This window comes from Atractosteus spatula, chromosome 5, assembly GCF_055471065.1.
Source record: "Atractosteus spatula isolate fAtrSpa1 chromosome 5, fAtrSpa1.hap1, whole genome shotgun sequence".
In the NCBI taxonomy this organism is placed as follows: Eukaryota; Metazoa; Chordata; class Actinopteri; order Semionotiformes; family Lepisosteidae; genus Atractosteus; species Atractosteus spatula.
The window spans coordinates 5,111,066-5,132,691 of NC_142710.1; the positions used below are offsets into that span (position 1 = coordinate 5,111,066).

At 38.7% G+C, this 21,626-nt stretch overlaps 1 protein-coding gene across 3 annotated transcripts; it reads right to left on the reverse strand.

Moving 5' to 3' along the window:
- Window positions 1–1,353: 1,353 nt before the first annotated feature.
- On the reverse strand, window positions 1,354–20,713 carry LOC148833650 (E3 ubiquitin-protein ligase TRIM21-like). Of its 3 annotated transcripts, XM_088915499.1 has the most exons (14): window positions 18,098–18,160; window positions 15,977–16,039; window positions 15,617–15,743; window positions 12,748–12,793; window positions 12,006–12,044; window positions 11,861–11,899; window positions 11,368–11,406; window positions 10,214–10,268; window positions 9,826–9,863; window positions 9,333–9,371; window positions 8,502–8,523; window positions 5,733–5,750; window positions 5,089–5,106; window positions 1,354–3,591 (listed from the first exon to the last, which is right to left on the reverse strand). In XM_088915499.1, the coding sequence occupies exons 4-14, from the start codon at window positions 12,748–12,750 to the stop codon at window positions 3,038–3,040; spliced, it is 864 nt and encodes a 287-aa protein (XP_088771625.1). In that variant the 5' UTR covers window positions 12,751–12,793; window positions 15,617–15,743; window positions 15,977–16,039; window positions 18,098–18,160; the 3' UTR covers window positions 1,354–3,037. The 3 variants fall into 3 exon arrangements, with proteins under 3 accessions (XP_088771625.1, XP_088771623.1, XP_088771624.1); XM_088915497.1 differs by lacking the exons at window positions 15,977–16,039; window positions 18,098–18,160 and adding an exon at window positions 20,460–20,713; XM_088915498.1 differs by lacking the exon at window positions 15,977–16,039.
- Between the last annotated feature and the right edge of the window lie 913 nt (window positions 20,714–21,626).

Here is a 21,626-nt window from a genome sequence, read left to right on the forward strand (position 1 = left end):
ACGAAAAATGTTATAAACATTTATACTGTAAATCTAAATTGCTTTGGATAAAAATGCTAGCCAGATAAATCAATAATGTAGCTTTCCGATTCCCTCAAAGCTATGGACAGTGCCATTGCCCCTTGACCTTGTGTTGTAGCAGCTGTTTTTGCACCTGTGGGAAACTGTGCTCCCCCTTCTCTCCGCCTGCAGTCTCTCTCCTTACCTCTCCTTGGTGAATAGCACCTGTGACTAAAAGGGCAATAAACCCTCTGCCTTTGTGAAGCTGCAAACCTACCTCCTGCTTATTCTCCTTCACCATACTCGCTGCCAAACCAGGTTTAGGGCTGATTCACCATATTAATGAAAGTATTTAAAAAATGCTAAATGAATTAAACATGGTTATTACACTGTAACAGATGCCAATATTATTATACTAATATGAAGTTGTATATTGTTATGACACAGTAGGTGGAGAAAGAGCTGATCAAATGCTTGATGCCAGTGAAGATTCAGGGAACAACAACGGCTGACAGAGATAGCTAAACCAGAATAGATGAGCTAATCCAAGACTGAAGGCGAGAGGAACTATCTGGGCTGATCAGGGCAGGGTGGCTGTGTCTCCACGCAAAGCTATGAGGGTGCCAATGGAGGAGCAGGTTCAAGGGCAGACAGACAATTGCTCACACTGAAGTCAGGAAGGTTGTCTTTCTTGGAAGTGGCTTTTTGGGTTTTACTGTGAGCAGTACAATTTTCAGAAGGTATCCAATGACAGAACACCAGATCAGCGGCAGATCAGAATTTAAATCTGATTGATAGAATAATCACCTATTAAGTGAGGGTTGGTGGTTGGGACAAGCAACCTGAGTGAGTTCTCAAGAGGTGTTCAACTCCTTGCAGGAATGCAGATGGTTTCCATAGAGACTAAGGGCTGTGAGTTCTGGCTCACCCGAGCATAACATATCTACAGTAGTACCGCGAGACTCAGTACATACAGTAAATATGGATAGAGAGGTTCCCCCAACCCACAACCCTTGCCTCTTCTGGTTTCTGCTCCTCCTTATCTAATTATTCAGACTGATCATTCTCATAACTAGACTTTTTAACACAGAAAGAACCCTGTCCACCAATACGCATACACCACTTCTGATATGCAACAGCGATTGCACTGGACAAAGAGAGCTGAAGGCATTTCAGTTCAAGGGGCGCAAGATCATGCTTCCGTATCGGATTCCCTGTGAAGTGGAGTCCCTTCTGGAGTACACCAGTCACTACCCCTGGACTGTGAAGCCTTTGCGCTTGGGTACGGAACAACTCCTGCCCTGCCCCCACCACGAAGGCATCATATAGATCGGGGGTTGGCAAACTATTGTATTGCAATGTGAAATGTTTATTGAAAAAAGCTTCAACACAAGTGACAACAACCAGAGTCTGATGTCATGCAAACAAGAGATGTATTAACGAGTTTAACTTAAATCTGATTATCATCTGCATGACAATGAAACTGATGACCATGTTTGTGTATAATTTGGCTGAGATGCAGCATATAAATAATAAAGTGCAATGGGCCCCAAGACTGAACCATGAGGCACACTGTGATTGACAGGGACCTTGGGGGATTTATAAGGAGCAAGGGATGTCTAGGAGGCAAGCTTTCATTAAAGAGGTAGGTATGGGATCTAGGCAACAATAAGTTGTTTTACAGGTGGTTATAATTTTTGTACAGTGATCAGAGTTAACTAAGCTAAATTCAGAAAAATCTGGTACAGAGGGAAAGTCAGTGGAAAGACCTGGGCTCAAGTAGCTGTCCGAATTCATTGTAGTGGAGAATTGTAGTGGTATAGCATCAGTCTTTGAAAAAAGTGCAAAACTTTAAGATAGAGGTCAGGGGTGGCAGAGAGAGCAGAGTTGTCAGGGGGCTCAGTGAGATTATTGATCACAGAGAAGAGCGCTTTATGATTTCCTAGTCCTGAGCCAATTGTATCAGAGATACAGTACAGGAGCATCTGGCAGAAGCTAGATCAGCTCTGCAGACCTCCAGGTGTTCGTTAAAAGCTTGAGTGTGAACCACTAGGCTGGATTTTTTGATTAAGTGTTCCTGGTGCCATCCAGCTAGTTTCAGATTGCGAAGTTCAGGTGTGCTCAGGTGAAGTTCAGTTTTATCCAAAGTACTAGTCAACACAGGGTTTAGATTACTGACTAGGTCAGTTTTCTAGATGACCAGTTCTGTAAAAGGGGTGAACTAAGTACAGCTTTAGAGAAATGAGAGTGGTCCAGAGAGTTCAGATTTCTAAAACAAAGTGTCCATTTACATCTCACTGACGAAAGAGGGATACAAACATCAAATAATAGAGCTTGGTGATCAGAGATCTGTAGGTCAATGTCGTGAATATTGAAAATTATAGAGGCATTCTTAAATTCAAGTTCAGGATCTAAAATTCAAAGATCAAGGGTGTGAACACAGACATGGGTGGGGAAATTCACCAATTGAGAGAGATCAAAGCAGTCCAGGGTGGATAAAAAACCTGAAACAAATTTAAGCAGTCAATATGAATGTTAAAATCATCCAGCATTAAGACTGGCAGGTCATAGTGCACAGTATTGTCAACCGTTCAAATAGTTCAGATAGAAAAACAGGGCAGGACCTAGAAGGACAATAAACACTTAGAATCAACGATGGTATTCAAAGGAAGTGACAGAGTAAACAGAGAGCACATTGATAATTATACTTATAATTATTATACTTATAATATATAATATACTTATTATTAGTTATAATTAGTAAACTACAGCCAATCTGCCGCCATGACCAACAGAGCATGGTTTGCCTACATATGTAAAACTTGGGGGGGGGCAGTTTGATTTAATCAAATAAATTCATTTGGTTGTTGCCAGGTCTCAGTTATGCACAGAATGAAATGTCTCATGCTTTTATACTAAGGGTCAATAAGGATATTCCAAGGAATCTAAAACTTTCACCAGGCCTCATGCCCATACAGTCGTATATTTTGTCGTTAAACTAATTTGCAGTAGTGTATTGAAGATAATTAAATTCCCATTATGGCGTTCTTGCATTGGGAGATATGATCAGAGGGTCCTGATCACTGTTCCCAGGGGAGAAAAAAGGACGGACTGTCCTGTCGATTTTCTCATCAAAAATGTAGATGAGCTGTTTTTTCTCACTTTTGTTGGAATCTTTATCAACATTGTAGAAGCGGACCTTCTCCTCTTCATAGTCCACATGGATCCCCACTCTTGTGGGAACGTCTGTGTTCAGTGGGGTCTCTGGGTCAGTCAGGGCCGTCAGCTTCCCATCCCAAAGACTCAGGACCCAAAACCCATTTTCAGGGCTCAGACTCAGTTGCCCCTTCCTGCACACTGAGTCTTGGGCCACTCCCAGCTCCCAGAACTTCTTGTTTCTAACCTCCACCTCCCAGTAACTCCCCCATCTCATCTCTGCTGGTAACCTGTTGCCCAGCACACAGGGGTATTCATCAAACCGCTCTGGGGTGTCTCTGAGATTCTGGCGCTGCTCTGTCCACCACAGTTCTCTGCCATCTTCTGACACCATCAGGTAGGGGTTGATCGTTTTCATATCCAGGGACACCTCCACTGTGGGCAAATAAGAACAGGGAGAGAATTTAGGATAAAGCACACGGATTTCACTGATAGTACATTCTGGTTTTAGAAACTAAAATGTAATCCTTTTCAATGAATTGTGTACATGATTTGTGTACTGACTTTTTATTTTGATCATTATATGAAAATTGTTTTATACTCATTGACTGAGATGAAGAACAGAATTCAAATTGATATAGTTTAATAAAATGTGACAAACCCGATTTTCCATTAACATGTCAGTAATGGAAATTGAATTTCTGTTGTGTAATGAAAGATTTTTTTAAAATCTATGTGTTTAAAGGACACAAAGACCAGAAAATTCAGAAAAATACAGCATATTTCCACTTTTCATTACACACAATGTAAAAGAATCAATTAAACACATCAAATTGTCTAAGTACTCTTACTTACAAAATAAGAAGTCAAAAAATGGTTTATTAAAAATGGTGATCTAGTGGGGTTTTAATAAAAAGACTAAAATGGATTATTGTCCTTCACTTTTGTATCTGTATACTTCTAATTTCCAGTCTAGACTTTTCAGAAAATGAATTCTAAACTGGACACATTTTCAGGTTCACCAACATGCAACTGGAGTGGCTGTATAGTGCAGTAATCCACCCCCTACCTCTTTTCTAGGCTGTCTCAGAAACAGGTAGTATGATCAGGATTCACTGAGACTAATGATGTGATAACAAGCAGTAAATTTAGAATTTGCTAAGAAGCTGATTAATTCTGTATTAATTTCCTAACTATAGACTTTTATTCTGACCTAAATTGTTTTTGAAGTGTTCTGAAAAATAATTTAAATTATTTTCATACGAAATATGAATATTTAGTTTTAATTAAATTAATTAAATGGTTTACCTTTCGGTTATTTTTACTTTGTATAATGCTTCATAAAAATCTAACCATTTTAATTTTTTCCACATTGGATTATAAATATGAAGTAAAATACAAAATGTAAAGATGGTGGTTAAATTAAGTCCTTTCTGCTTGAAGATTAGACTTCTAAGCAACAGGAGTTTATGGCAGGAAAGGGGGTTAACTGATAAGGATTCCAGATGCGAGCTAGGAGAGCTAGAGAACCCCCTGGGGACTTTATCTCTGACCATTTGGCCAAAAAGCTGTAAACTGGCCAAACACGTGACCTCCCCCCTTTACCATAATAATGAGCAACGTCAGAAGCAGCAAGGAAAGGATATATAAACCTAAAGTTTGTACCGGCACCTTGAACAATATTTCGGTTTTGTTGTTTCTTGCAGGAAACAAGACTTCGGCTTTATTGTTCCTTGCATGCAGTAAACTCATCTGTTTAACTTCATCTCGGGATACAGAACCTTATTCTTTCTGTTACAACAAATACCTATTCTATCAAAATATCGTGGATTGGTGTATTGTTAGCAAAAATAAATTAAATTCACAAAGTATCACTAAACATTTGAATAAAAATGTATAATTAAACAAACTTGTTAACAAAAAAGAAAATACCTTGCATGGCCCCTCTCACTGCAATATTGAAAAGAGATAAAACCACTGTCAGTATACAGTACACAGTATACAGTAAGTAGACGCTGAACTTTTTCAAAACAAATGAACAAATAACTTTTGTTTCATCCTACATCATGATGAAGTAGAAAAAATAATAAAAAATATATTTTGAGACATTTCCAAATCCTTTCACAATGTTTGGTGTTCTCAGCAGTTCAGCATAGATTCCGAGTCAGACGTAATTTTGTGAAAAGATTACTTTAAGAGTTTGGACAGCAACTTACCTCTGAAATTTTTAAAATTAAGATTTTTTGGTGTAATTATTGTTTTTCAAGTGTTCTGAAAAATCATTTAAATTATTTTCATACGAAATATGAATATTTAGTTTTAATTAAATAAATTCAATGGTTTATCATCCTTTCAGTTATTTTTTTATGAAGCATTATATCCAATACTTTGGATAATGCTTCACAAAAATCTAACCATTAACATTTTTTCCACATTGGATTATAAATACCTATTCTATCAAAATATTGTGGATTGGTGTATTGTTAGCAAAAATAACATCACAATTCACAAAATATCACTAAACATTTGAATAAAAATGTATAATTAAACAAACTTGTTAACAAAAAAGAAAATACCTTGCAAGGCCCCTCTCACTGCAATATTGAAAAGAGATAAACCTCTGTTAATTTACAGTATACAGTAAGTAGACGCTGAACTTTTTCAAAACAAATGAACAAACAACTTTTGTTTCATCCTACATCATGATGAAGTAGAAAATATAATAAAAATATATATTTTGAGACATTTCCAAATCCTTTCACAATGCTTGGTGTTCTCAGCAGTTCAGCATAGATTGAGAGTCAGATGTGATTTTTTGGACAGCAATTTACCTTAATTTACCTAAATTTTTAAAATTAAGATTTTGTGATGTATTTATAAGGTATTTAAAATGATTTTTTTTTACTTGAAAAGTTCTTGTGTGGTGAAATACAGGAATTTATACAAAACTACAGGTCAGGATACAGTTGTATGAAAACATTTTGGGCACCGCTGGTCAAATTGCATGTTTCACTGAATCTCTAAGTGAAAAGAACACAACCTCTGCAGGGTACAGACTTGTACATGACATATTTCTGCCCACTTTAACGTGCAATGACTATTTATTTATTTTAACAGGTTGAAAAAAACAGAGAATGTGACATGTGCAAAAGTTTATATTCTTTTTTAGTCTTTTAAAGTCCAACAGAAGCAAATCTTCAATAACATTTTGTTCTATGGGTGTGCAGTGGAAGTCCTGAGGAATATGTAGAGACTCAAAGATTCCTCTGGCCCTGGGGTGTAAAAGGAGGAAACACACAGAAGATGTTCAGGAAAAAGAAATCCAGAAATCCCAAGGCTCACACTTCTTAATTGAAGAAGTTTGTTTAGGTAGAATGCAATGCTTAGAATGCAAAATTGGAATGGAAAGTTTATTTCATGCTGAAAGAAAATAAACATGATGCTTTGGCTGAGATGTCTTCTCCAGGTGTGAGGGAGAGGGGTAATTAACAGATAAATAAAGCATAGGAAACAAAAGAGTAAATTAGAAAGGGACGAGGTGCAGGAAGCAAATGGCCATGACTTTCCAAAATGATGCCATTCCATGGAGACCTCTGGCCTGTAGCTCTCTCATTTATGTTGTTTATTTTGGTGTTATGTATCATTTTTTGTGTAAAAAATACATGTGCGGCCATCAACTAAGATCAACGTGCCTGAGATACCTTGGACCTGAGATTTAGAGCTTCAGATCTGTCTTCAGTGGAATCGAAAGCACATGGCTTAGCTTCACAAGCACAGAGATAAGCAGGGACACAAACACAAGAGAAAGCGGGGAAAGAGAAGCGATGTGTTAACACGCCTGCCAGCCCCCACTCCCCAGCATCCTTTTTGCAGATGTGCAACCTCTGGAGTGTGAGATAAACCGACTTCACTGTCGCATCAATAGTAAGCGTCTTCTGTTTCACTGAAACTTGGCTGAAAGCTAACGTTCCGCACAGCTGAGTCTACTGGCCAGGAGAAAGGAGGTGGAGTGTGTCATGTCGTTTGCTAAACCGCTTTATACCAAGCCAGAGCCTACCCGGCAAGCAACGAGCGCAAGGCAGGGTACACCCTGGACGGGGCGCCAGTCCAACACAGGGCAAGTGCGAGCCAATCAGACATGGGGACAATCTGGAGGCCACGGTAAAGGCTGAGGGGGGAAATTTGGCCAGGATACAGGGATAACTCCCCACCCTTATCGAGAAATGCCCAGGGATCTTTAATGACCATTGAGAGTGAGGACCTCAGTTTTATGTCTCATCCGAAAGATGGCACCCACTACAGTATAGTGTCCCCACCACTATAGCAGGGCATTAGGACCCACACAGACCGCAGGGTGGGCTCCCCCCACTGGTCCGACTGACACCACCTCCAGCAGCAACCTTATCTCATTGCACATGTATATATGCCAAATAAGCACCTCTATCTATGAAGCAGGTGAGAATGAGTGTCCACACTCAGGTAGAACAGGGGGAGAGCTGTCAAAAGCCAAAATATGCAAATGAATATAGAGGATTTTAAAGGAGGTGAGTCTGTTGTTAAGAGAAGAGGAAAGGTGTGATCCAAAGACAATTCTGGTTTTGGATGTCTTCCTTCAACAGGACACAGACGGAGGAGGACAGAGATGGAGAGAACAGCAAGATCGTGCCGGTAGAAGTGAAATGGGGAGCTGTCAGTATGGAGAGATCATAGATTTTCACAGTTCTGAAATGTTCCTGGAAATACCTTTAAGAGATTAAACTTTTGTACTTTTACTTGAGCTGTTTTCTCAAATGGAAATTTTTACTTTTACAGAATTATTTAGTTTTAGAAGTAATAGTACTTTTACTCAGGTAACATATTTGAGTATGTTTTACAACCCTGTTTAAGACACTGCTTGCCTCTTTTGTGTTTTTCTATGCATTTATTTGCGTCTAAATATGACATGAGCCACTACTTACACAATATTGTTAACTATCTGTTCTCTGATTACTATTTACATACAATTACTAATAATTCTGTATACTGTATGTAGTAAAGTTTTGGGGAGACTCAGTGCAGTTTGGCATGCCCTGGAAATGGCTGCTGTATATGTAAAAAACAAGCACTGAAATGAGAGACAATTGAACATAAGAAACACAGTACTTAGTCATGTTTACTCAACCAAGCAATTAGAAAATAAAAGGAATATAATAATATAAAAATAATATATTGTTATAATTTAATTGTATAATTTCAAGGTCAGGTTGTGCATTAACGACAACGAGTAAAGAATCATAATTTATAATCAAAGAGTTTTAATCCTGACACATGCAATTAGACATCATTTACAAAGCAGGAAAACTTACCCATTGTACTTTCAAACCCCTCCTGTGAAAATGAGAAGAAGAAATATGAATTCATTATATATATTATATATTAAGTTCTGACATGATTAATAATAATAAGAAGAATGAGGGTTGCACTTTCTGACTAAAAAAATGGCAAATTAGCATTTTGGGAAAACTCTTTTAAAAGTCTTAGTAAAAATCAAATTGCAAAAGCAAAAAATTGTAGCCACCAGCTATATATGACCCTCCAACTCACAGCTGGCAGCCTAATGAAGCTCAGCAGGTGTGAGCCTGCTAGTACCTGGGTGGGAGACTCCTGGGAATCCTAAGGTTGCTGGAAGAGGTGATAGTGGGGCCAGCAGGGGGCACTCACCCTGCGGTCTGTGTGGGTCCTAATGACCTAGTATAGTGACAGGGACACTATACTGTAAAAAAGGCACCATCCTTTTGACAAGCAATAAAATTGAGGTCCTGGCTCTCTGGTCATTAAAAATCCCAGGGAGTTTCTTGAGAAGACTAGAGGTATTGAGGTGTTACCCCAGTGTCCTGGCCAAATGTCCTCCCTGGCCTTCACAAATCATGGCCTCCTAATAATCCCCCTCTATGAATTGGCTTCATTACTCTGCTCTCCTCCCCACTGATAGCTGATGTGTGGTGAGCATTCTGGTGCACTATGGCTGCTTTCACAACATCCAGGTGGGGCTGCAAACTGGTGGAGGAGGAGAGACCTATAAAGCGCTTTGAATCAAGTGTCCAGAAAAGTGCTTCATAAGCAAGTAAGCTTATAACATATAATCATATTGTGATTATAAAAAATGTGCCCAAATATCAAACACACAAAGTCCTTACTTTGAAGCTGTCAATGAAGTCTTGAATTGGTCGAAATACCTGAAGAAATAAATATAAATTAGAATACTGACCAAAAGATGAGATAATTATAATAATTTTCTGCTTTAAATTACACTTTACATAAACAATATATTTTTAACCATTTCACAAAGTGTTGCAAATGCAAATAATCTCCAGTATCATTTAAATTAGACTATTTAAAAAAACAGACATATTAATGTCAAAGCATTAAATAATGAGAAAAATACTGTCCCACTACTTGCTTTTCTCAATTTTAGGCTTCAAAATCAAAGGACAAGACAATAAACTATATATTATAAGAAACAAGACAATCTCTGCTTTAAAGCTGTGTATTTCGAATCCCAATCTCATAGCGCCATCTTTGATGTTCCGTATCCAAGAACCACAGGCTGCAAATTTGCCATTTTATATTGCAAAATATAATTGCAAAAGTTAGAAAATTGCCAACATATCAAAAACTCAATGTCCTTACTCTGAATTTGCCGAGGATGACTTGAATATTTTGAAATACCTGAAATAAATAAGAAATAAATCCAAATTAGAACACGGACCTAAGGATGAAATAATAAGAATAATGAAAATAATCAAACTTTTCATGATGTCTGCATTTTCCTTGGTTATCATTTTCTTTGATTGGGGCACAATTGGCTGTTTGCCATATAATTTTAATCTGTGCTGTTAGCTACAGTATACAGAAGCAACATTAATGCAGCACCGAATCTCACAATAACAACAACAGGGCATAACAAAGTGGATATTATTCATGGGCAAAATCATAAACTAAGCCAAGTTACATTTTCATTCACTGAGTGTCACATCATAATCATGACGATAAACTTGGAGAAATTTTGAAATACTTTCCTGTATAACCAACTGGTGAGTGAGCTCTGCACATCTTCGTCCATCTAAGTGAAACTTATTTTAAAAGAACAGACATAGTAATTAGAAAACACTTATCACATGAATAAGAATACATATAGTCATCTTTGTCAACTTGTAGTAGCAAAATAAAAAGACAACACAACCAACTGTATATTGTAAGAAAACCTCAGTTTTAAAGCTGTGTATTTCAAATACTAATCTCGTAGCCCAATCTTTGACACTCTACAGTATTTTCAAGTACCAAAGACTGCTAATTTGACATTTTTACACTAAAAATATACTTGCAAAAGCAAAAACTTAACAAAATATATAAAATTTAACATCCTTCCTGTGTATTTGCAGTCTTGAATAGGTTGAAATATCTGAAGAAATAAATCCTAGTTAGAATACAGACCAAAGGACATGATAATAATAAGAATAATGAAAATAATTAATTTTCTTTGGTCACCACTTTCTTGGATTGGAGCAAAACTGTGGCTGTTTGCCACATAATCTTAATCTGTGCTGTTAGCTACACAGAAGCAGAGTTAATGCAGACACCGAATCACACAATAACAACAGGGTATAACAAAGTGGATAATATTTAACAACAACATATAACACCCACTTTAGCAGCAAAATGACAAATTAAGCCAAGTAACATTTCTGTTCATTCAATGTCACATCATAATCATGACAAAAACCTTCAAGAAAATTTTAAATATGTTTCTGTCTAACCAAAAACAGGCAGGCTCTGCGCATCCTCGTCCAATTTTCATTCACCTAACAGTGCAAGGCTGGATTTTCTGCACTTCATTTCCTACACTTACACTTTCCATTATCATACTCAACATGTTTTGATACTTTCAAAAAGTATTGCACATGCAAGTGATCTCCCATATCATCAAGTGAAACTAATTTTTAAAAAACAAATATACTAATGAGAAAGCACTGACCGCATGAATGAGAAAACATTGTACCCTACCGTTGTTTTTGTCTACTTTCAGCATTAAAAACTAAAGGCAACACAAACAACTATAAAAGAAAGAATATACAAGTATCACAAACTGTGAATTTGTTCTTTGCACAGTTAAAATATCATCGCAAATACAAAAACAAAATCACCAAAATATCAAAAACTGAATGTCCTTACTGGGAAGTTGTCAAGGAAGTCCTGAGCGTGTCGCATTACCTCAAGAAATAAATCCAAATTATGAGATGATAATAACAACAGTTAATAATACAAATTGGTAATTCAATCTTTCATGAAGACTACATTTTCTTTGGTTGATGTTTGATTGGATTTGAGCATCCAAGAAAAACAAATGGTATCTGCTCTAGTTTATCATGAACTCAGCCAAGTTCTTCCAATGTTATATCGTAATCATGATGATAACTTTGAAAAGTTTTGGAATACTTTCCTGTCAACCAAAAATGGGTGAGCAAGCTCAGTGAAATTAAAAGACAACACAACCATCTATATGTTATAAGAAAGAAGACAAATCCTGCTATAGAGCTGCGTAATTCAAATCCCAATCCGGTAGCACAATCTTTAATGCTCTATATCCAAGAACCACAAACTGCTAATTTGACATTTGTACAGTGAAAATATAATTTGCCAAATATAAAAAATGTAATGTCCTTACTGTGAATTTGCCAAGGACGTCTTGAATTGGTCGAAATTTCTGAAGAAATAAATCCAAATCAGAACAGCCCAAAGGATGAGATAATAATAAGAGTTATATGTAATTGCAAAAGCAACATTTTGCCAAGAAAACCCAACATGCTTACTGTGAAGCTGCCAAGGGAGGATCGAATCCATTGAAACACCTGAAGAAATAGATTCAATTAGAATGAAGACAGGAAGGGTTCTGACACAGAATTCAAAAGAAGCGCCGACATTTTCCTGTGAATTTCCAGGCTGTGATTGGTAAAACTAGGTGTCACTCAAGGAAATCTGATGATTTAGAGATATAGGGGAGGTTTATAGGTATCCAGAGAAATGTATCTATATATTTCCTCAGTTCTGAAGAAAGTAAAATGAAATGTGTTTCTAGTTTTTCTGTTTTTCTTTTGGCTGTTTCTTACTGTGTGTGCTCAGTAAAACATTTAAGAAATCATTAATTTTAGACTTGATGCCCAGGGTTTCACCTTGAATTCAAACCAAGAACCAGGCCCGTATTGTCTATGCTTTTCAAAATAATTCAGGATTTTTAAGGGCACATTCTTACAGGTGAAAACACCCTCTGGGAAGCTGGGTCTTTAAGAGAACAAAAAGAGCTGAAGGAATTAATTTCTTTAGGTTGTGTTATTCATGATCACAGGGATAACCATTTAGGAGTTCCTCAGTCTTTACTGCCAGTTATCACAGCAGCGCAGGAATGACACACTGTGTGGATAAAAACACTGAAAACACTAAATACACATTTTGTACAAATAACATTAAGTAAATATTAATTTTCCAGGCTATTTTTGTGATAGTTTTGAGGTTTATTTTATTGCAATTGCTGCAGCTTAACTGATGTAAACTCACCATTGTCAGAAGAGCCACGTCTCCAGGGAAACAAAATCAGGAAATCCTGAAGTAAAAATTAAAATACATTTTAAGGACTTGTGTATTGTACAAAATACTCTTTACAAACTGTGTGAAGAAATACATGACGAAACAATATTGATAATACTGTATAGTCAAGTGTGAGCCAGAGAGAAAAAGGGGAAAACTCACCAGTCCAGTGGGGAGAAAATCACCACAATACATTGATAATTATTCCTACTCTAGCTTTAAAACCTTTCCTGTTGTGTTAAGTGACTGCCAACACAAAAAAGTAGAGAACTGTCACAAATCTTTCAGGATCCTAAGTTAAGTTCTACATCAATTTGAAAAAATATGGTGATTTTAAGGTTACATCATGTTCATGAAACGTTTTTTGAATATGGCTCCAGTCTTGCACTGCCTGTATAACAGGATTCAAACTGCTGGTATTCCGGAGATTAAGGACTATTTTTTTCCCCTAAAGCATGCTTAAAGAAATAGTTGCAGGAAATTTAATCAGTTAATTTGTTTTTAATGCGCAGCACAGTGGCTTTGTGTTCAACTTTAAGGGTCCTATCTGAGTGAAATTTGGATGTCACATGGGTTTCCTCTGGGTGCTCTGGTTTTCTCCCACAGTCCAAAGACATGCCAGTAGGATAACCGGCTTCTGGGAAAACTGACCCTGGTGTGAGTGTGTGTTTGTCTGTGAGCGCCCTGCGATGGACTGGCATCCCAGCGAAGGTGTATCCTGCCTTGCGGCCTTTGCTTCTGGGGATAGGCTCCAGCTCTTCTACAAACCCTGGTTTGGGTAAGATTACACACTGATGTGATGAGGATGCCTTTTATGCAGTACTACACTGAGGGGCAACCCTTCAGATTCTGTCTGTCCCTCTTCTGATTAGATGACGTTCCAGTTGCTGGACTAGCAGACTGATGTTCACGGTAGAAGCAGGGGTTAGTAAAGTACAGGAAAGGAACACCTGGAGCATGCTGGGAACCCCAGTGGTCCTAATTCGTTGGTTGGTTCGGCAGCCTCAAGGGCATGAAAACACAAACACCCCTGATCCACTGAGAGTCGCTTGGAGAGGCACTGCCTCACAACAGGAAGCTGAGCCTTCAGAGATGGAGAGGGAAGAGAGACAGACTCCTCTGACTCTCTGTGAGTCGCGTTGATACAGTAGGTGCTGCCTCATGACAGGAAACGAATCCCTCAGGGGAAGAGAGAAAGATCCCCCTGACTGGAGGAATCACTTTGAGAGGTGCTGCCCCGGTGTCAGGATTTCTGAAAGGGGCGAGTTGTTGGACCCCGGTGCGAAGCCGTGAGGAAGGTACTACGAACAAAAGTAAATCCAAATCCAAGTCGTTAGGCTAGAGCGAAGTTGAAAGTAGGAGAACCAGGTCAAAGGAGTCAGGTCGAGAATAGCAGCGCGCACAAGAGAAAGCTGTGGAAGACTTCTCAACAGTGAGCGTAGGTAAGCCGGTGAAGAGTGTTTAAATATTGAAGAGAGAGAGAGACGTGGTTGGATAATTAGTTCCTGGATGAGCGTGTGTGGAGTTTAGTACGTCAAGGCGCTTATGGGAGAAGGGATGAGTCGTGCCACCCAGGGGTGGACAATGAAGAGAGAGATGCTGCTTGAGAAGGAAGTGAAAGAAGCCCCCCGACTCGCTGAGAGTCGCTTTGACAGGCGCTGCCTCACAACTCAGGGGATAGAAACAAGGAGATAGTATCTCGTGACCGAGAGGAGGAGAATCAGTAGGTTAAAGCTGCTTGAGAACAGTGTGGCCGGGGGTCCCCTCTGACTCAGACTCATGCTGTGAGGACCTCCACAGGAGGGGTCAAGGTGGTGCTGCCCACCTGAGGTCAGGGAAGTGAGTTTCCCTGACCCCCCAGAGGGAACCTGACTGCAAAGGCAACATGAAAGAAAGAGGAGGGGGAGGAAGGTGGAGGGAACTCAGAACTTTAGACGTGAGCAATAGTGTGGTCGGGGTTTCTTAAAATAGAGAGAGATAATTGAATAATTGAGAAAGAGGAGTCCCCACTGCTCCCCCAGACTTCACCTGACAGTTATCTCTCAACAACCTTTGAGCTGCCTCTCATGAGCTCAGATGCGTTGTAACTGTTCTGTGAAAGCCAAGGAACTTTAATCCCACACCTCAGTTGTACGGAAAGTAGGAGGAGTGAGTTTTGTTGTTCTCATTTACAAACCGAATCAACCAATATTCCACAAATCCCTGTCCTCAATCCTACCCTCGTTTCTCTCACTGTCGCAGTTTTGCCTGCACCTTGCTGGGTCTGCAGTGGTGTTTTAGTTCCCAGAAACTTTGCCACCACAGTAAAGGATCTGTCCTGACTGACTGTGCTTTACTTTCAGCTCAGCTTGGCTGGTTACTGATTAAGCTCAATAAAACTCTTCACAGTAAGGCACTTTTAAATTCAACATGACCTGAAAGTGACTAAATGACCCCTACAAAGCAGAGATATTTACACAATGGCTGTTTTTTTTTCTTGTAGTGATTCCCAGTATCTGTCTCAGCTCTATTACTTAGGATTCCTGAAACCTGCTGTTGTGAGCTTGTCACCCCCAATTCTTCATTTTCAAAAAATCAGAAAAACGTTTAAGGGTACACAATCCCTGAACATCTTCGCAAAAAGTACCATTTCCCAAACCCAATAAAATGAAAATGTTATTTTCTGATACACTGCACTTCTATCTCTGTGTCACTACTTAAGAAAATAAAAGGCCAAAGCTCATTACGTGTTTGAACAGCATCAAGTTGTTCTTAGTCTGTACAGTTACAGTACCAACAAAGCAGATATGCAGTGTACTGACAGGTCAGGTGTTGATAGAAGAGTGAGGTCGAATGATACCTGTTTTTTGTGAGGATCTGTAGCAGGGAATTTAATAGATGAGTCTGGGCGATACAGCTCTGTTCCAGCCAGCCAGATGTGTTAGAAGTTGAAGTCAGCAGCTCAGCAGCGTCAGACACACTCAGACCTGCGGTTCAGTTATAGACAAATGAGACGCAGGAATGACACTAAATGTCTCACACCCACCCAAAGTCTCCACCCTTGCAGCATTCCCATTGCTCCATTCAGTTCAGGTGGTGCATTTCCTGCTAGAGCCATTACAGTTTTGTACACTGATGTAAAGATCTGGTGGAGCATTCTGCTAGCGAAGCCCCAGCTTTCTAAATAAATAGCACCAGGTGTCTGATTTCTGTATCTTACCCCACCGAACCAGCCTGTGTGCTTCTAGGACCGTGTCCCAGCCTGTCTCACCAGGACCATTGCCTGGATGGATGGAGGATGAAGCAAAGGTTTGAAAATTTACATATTAACATAAATTACAGACTCTGATCAGTGATATTTTCGTTAAAAATAACATCAATGTCAGCAACTGTATTTTAACTTAAATTTTATCTTTAGAATACGACAAGGTTGTTCGGTTTTTACGGTACCACTGCTCGTTAAGGATCTACTGTGCTCTTCAGTCGTGTGTCATACAACAGGGCCCTAATAAGTGAACCTCAGGCTTTTAAGCAAAAACTGCGTGTTGATCCCGGTTGAACAAAATTGCCTGTAACCAATTCTTTGTGATTTGATGTTCCATAAAAGTGAAAATAATCCTGTCTCCATTTGTGAAAAGGCACAGCCTTAGCTCAAGTAAGAGATTGCACTCTTTAATATGATTTGTAAGTCACTTTTTGTTTCATAGTGATAAAAAAATCTAGTTATGAATTATTTCATAACTAACTACTAAGCTAGTCAGCTTGATCAAACTGTTTTATCCATATGTCTGTCGGTTGCACTAATGGACGTTTTAATTGTTCCTAAATGTGTTGTGTATACAGTAATTTTCAGTTTACTTTTAATTATTTGATATGAAAATTCTTTAGACGGTATTCCTTTTTATTTGCAAATTATTGTATTTTTTACCTTTACACTGAAAAATGGATGTTCGATTGTATAATATAAATTGAGATAAAAAAAACGTTCTATCACCCCTGAATCCGTCTGTGTGGTGCATCTGAACCCATCTGAACTGAAATAGAAAACTAATCAAGAATAAAACGTATTTTACAGTTTGCACATTAGGGAATTACTATTTGTGTTCTGACTAGAGTTTAATGTGTAGGAACTTACCGTTTTAAAACGTGAGAGTTGGTCGAGCTGGGTGACTGAGAAAAACTTATCGTAGCGCTAACGCGCGCAGGCATTTCGTTATATTTTGTGAACTGAAGGCGCTGTGACACCTGAAACACAGGCCTCTGTGTCAGCATGATGCCAGCATGAAATCCTTAGCACTTAGACTACTTCTACACCATGGTAGCTTTTCGACTGAAATAATATGGTGTCTAAAAGGCAAGTTATTAATATTGTTATACGAGTGAGTTAAAGAATGTACTACAGGGAAATTACTGCACGAGTTACCTACTGTATACTTGGAATTTGCCTATAGTTATTGCCAGTTCAATATTGGCAGGGGCCTTTACTTAATACATTTATAATAACATTGCTATGAAACTTGGGGAAAAAAAAGTCACTTTGAAAATGAAAGAACTTTAAGAAACCTCAAATAAAAGAACGGGGCTATTATTAACAGTGCCCAAATAGATTTTCTTATTAGGAAAGATTAATCCGATGTTTCTGCGCAAGGTTATTATTTACCCTTTATTGCACAAATATTTCTTGTACTGCATTTCATATTTGGCATCTCTGCGGATTAATAAACTTTAGACTGTTCAACAAAGACTTGTGATTTTCGATAGAATGTTATTACATGTGTAAAATATTTTCTTAGAGTGACGGTTACAGTTCGGAATGTACATGTTATTTACTATTCGTGTTTCTTGCTCAATGTGGTAAGTTAAAATTTGCCACACAATTATAAGCATATTCAATTAAAGTCTTAATTTAAAATTCAACGGGACTTAATATGCCAAGACCAAAAAGAAATAAACTGAAACATAAAATAAAAAGTGAATAAAACGAAAACCTGAAAACATTTTATCATATGAATAAACTGCAAGATTAAAATGTGATTAAAATCAATTCTGTTTTAGTCAACTTAAAGTACGAGTAAGTATAATTGTATAATTACAATGGCTCACAGGCCTCAGCACTCTGTCTGCCCCTTCACAACCCGAGCACCCTGACCGACGAACAGGAATTTGAACTCCCTGGAGCATCTGAACCCTCACCTCTTTCCCTACTTTTTGCAGACTAATTTCCCCTCTCCCAGCCTCTTTCCCTCTCCCCTCTTTTTGTCTCCTGCCTGCCGCTCCTCTCTCGGTGACTAGCATACCCGTGTACCGAGAAAGCGTAATATAATCAGTGAGCTGCAGTTACCGTCTCTCGCTTCTCTCCTTCAGTGCCATCAAAGGAAAGCTTTGGGGAATCGGTGCCTCTATATTTAGTAAAACATTCTCGGATGGAATCTCTCCCTGTGGTTGGCTCACATACAGTGTACATAATATAGTCCTGTATAACATATATATTTACATTTTAAGTGCGTGAAAAACTAACACGTCAAGAGAACATTCCTGACGTGTGAAGTATCGTTGCACAACCCCACGGGCTGACAGCTGATTAAGCCCCATGAAGCTGGCCGAGAAACATTTTACAACAAGAGCTGAACTTTGTCACATCTTGAAAGCGAAAATATCTGCTATCTCCGTTCAGGAAAAAAAGGCAGACTTTTCTGCCAACAACTTTATTTCCCTTAGCTTGTTTGTTTGTATGTATTTACTTCTAACGTTTGAAATTCAAGTTTTGGAAAGTCTAAAATGACATGTATTCAACAAAGCGGAAATATTGATTTTAGACATGTTTCTGCACTTTAGCCCCGGAACCGCCGATCCTTCATTTTCAAACTCTCACAGAGAAAAAAAAAAGAGGCGGACAGAAAATGTCTTGAAGAATTTGCAGAGCTCCACTTCACAACGTGAAACCTCGTTTGAGGATAACAAATATATTTGTCATCAAATAAAGAAAATAACATCGTGATTGCGCAATTCATTCAGCCGTCGGATCAGCAAGATGTACAAAGGTCGGCCAGTTGCAACACAATCGATATTGTGAGTTGAAGTTCTGCTGAGACGATTCACAAAGCAGACATTACAGTGTACAAAGCGAAAACACTTTGGTTGAACAGAGCGAAATCGATTAACTTGTGGTTATGCTCAGGTTATCGGTAGCGCGTTAGTTGATTAGACCGGGTAATACTGTATACAGTGCCCTCCAGAATTATTGACACCCTTGGTAAAGATGAGCAAAAAAGGCTATTAAAAATGACTTTGTTCATTTATCAGCTTGATTTTACGTTGAATATATGAGAGAAATCTAACCTTTCAGTGAGGTAAAAAATATTCAAAGAAAAAATAAATTCTTATAAAAAAAATAAACACAGGTGTCAAAACTATTAGCACCCCTAGAAATTCCTATTAAAACATAATTGACATATCCCATTCATATTTTACCTTTTTTAAGCACACGTGAGTCTTTAGGAACTCTTAAGTGGTCATCCATGACTTCCTGTCTCACTGGGGTATAAATATGAGGTGACATGCAGGCCAAACACCCTTAGTCATCCATCAACATGGGGAAAATCAGAGAATACACAAAATGAAACTAGACAAAAGGTTGTTGACCTTCATAAATCAGGCAATGGCTATAAATAAATAGCTTCACATGTGAAAATACCCATCTCCACCATTAGGGCAATAATTAAGACGTTTCAAACAACTGGAGCTCTGATGAACCTGCCTGGAAGAGGACACAAGTGTATTTTGCCCCCACGCATAGTGAGGAAGATGGTTCAAGAGGCAAAACTTTCTCCAAGGATCACAGTTGGACAATTGCAGGAGTTGGTTGCATCCTGGGGTCACCAAGTCTCCAAAACTACAATTAGACACCACCTCTGTGCCACAAACTATTTGGAAGGCTTGCCAGATGAAAGCCTCTGCTTTCATCAAACCACAAACGTAAGCGCCTGGAGTTCGCTAAACATCACTGGAACTTGGATTGGAACCAAGTTCTATGGTCAGATGAGATAAAAATAGAGCTCTGTGGCAACAAACACCAGAGGTGGGTTCAGCGTAAAATTGAGTCAAGGTCATGCAGAAAACAACCTCATCCCCACTGTGAAGTATGGTGGTGCATCTGTGATGTTGTGGGGCTGTTTTTCTTCCAAAGGCCCTGGGAATCTTGTTAGGATACATGGCATCATGGACCACATCAAATACCAGGAGATTTTATATCAAAACCCGGCTGCCTCTGCCAGGAGGCTAAGACTGGGTCGCGGTTGGATCTTCCAGCAGGACAATGATGCACACAGAAATGGTTCACTGAGCTCAGAATCAAACTTTTGCAGTGGTCATCCCAGTCCCCTGACCCAAACCCCATTGAAAACCTGTGGGCTGAGCTGAAGAAGAGAGTCCACAAGCGAGGACCAAGGTCTGAAGGATCTGGAGAGATTTTGTATGGAGGAATGGTCTCAGATCCCTTTATATGTGTTCTCCCACCTCATCCAGCATTATAAGACAAGACTCAGTGCTGTTATCTTGGCAAAGGAAGGGTGCACAAAATAATAAATGCTTATCTTTACCAAGGGTGGCTATAATGGAGGGCACTGTAGATCTATTATAGATACTAGCCACATTATATTAGACGGCGACAGCTTATTTACAGCAATTAAAAAACGGTAACTCACTTGCGAATACTGAAGCTCGATTTCGGGAGGAAGATATCAAAAGCAACACAATCCAGGCGAGAACGAAACTGCGCTCAAAGTATCCCAACCGCGAAAACAGACCTGCTCCTTTCCTTTCAGCGTTCCTCTTGCTCGGTTCTGTTCACGGGGGCTGATAAGGTACAAAGTAATTCAATGGGTGAAAAAATATTTTAATTCCTGCGAAGTTGACAGATCTTTTGCGACATTGCTGACAGGTTTTCAAATACAGTAAATGACGCAGATGACTGCTAGTTACGCCCTTGAATTAAATTTGTCCTTATCTCAGTCTAGCCAGTTACAACGCAAGCAAAGTTTTTTTTTGAATTTTTTATTTTTTTTTATTTTTTTTTTTATTTTTTTATTATTATTTTTTTTTCAACGCAAGCAAAGTGACGAGGCGGAAGTTGGCTTCTTTTTCGCGTTTTTCGTTCCACCTTAAATGCTGCTGCTGTGATGTTATATCGCCTTTCGCCTGTAGATGGCATCTTCGGTCAGTACTAATCCAGATGGAATACTGTAGACATCCTCAGTGAAAGGGAATATCCAAATGAATAGCGACTGTTCCATATTTGTGTATGGAGAACAATTTTAAAAACTCACAATAACACGAACTTACACTGGGAAAAGGTGATTGCACTTTCTGCTTATTACTATGGCCCTCCCTCCTGATGTTAAAATCGTCTCACAATTCTGACACTGAGGTGTGAGGGACAATGTAACAGACTTTCAAAATCCTGAACTTCAGGAAATTTTACTGTACCGTTTTTTTTTAATATGACCCTCTGAACATGGCATGAGAAAATGCATTGGCAAATGGTGATTGCACTTTCTGTTTAATTGCTATGGCCCTCCCTCCTGATTATAAAATCGTCTTACAATTCTGACACCCGGGGTGTGAGAGACAATATAGCAGACTATCAAAATCCTGAACTACAGTGAATCAGTTAACCATACAGTATATTCTCATATGCCATGTTCTAAATGCCCCATTTAATACTGCTATATTAAAATGTCTTCTAAAATGCAAGAATTTGAGACTTTTAATGATAAGAAGGCAAGGTCGTAGTAAAATATGCAGAAAATGCTAGTGAAATCACGTTTTGCCGTTGTCTTATTTACTCGTTGTCTAGCATGCCAGTTTGTGTT

Bases quoted from the DNA above. Each gene is read 5' to 3' on its own strand.
- LOC148833650 (XM_088915497.1), bottom strand. The intron at 11,900-12,005 runs GTAAGCATGTTG...TTATTTCTTCAG, and splicing joins CCTCCCTTGGCAGCTTCACA to AAATTTCGACCAATTCAAGA. The intron at 8,524-9,332 runs GTAAGGACTTTG...TCATTTTCACAG, and splicing joins ACTTCATTGACAGCTTCAAA to GAGGGGTTTGAAAGTACAAT.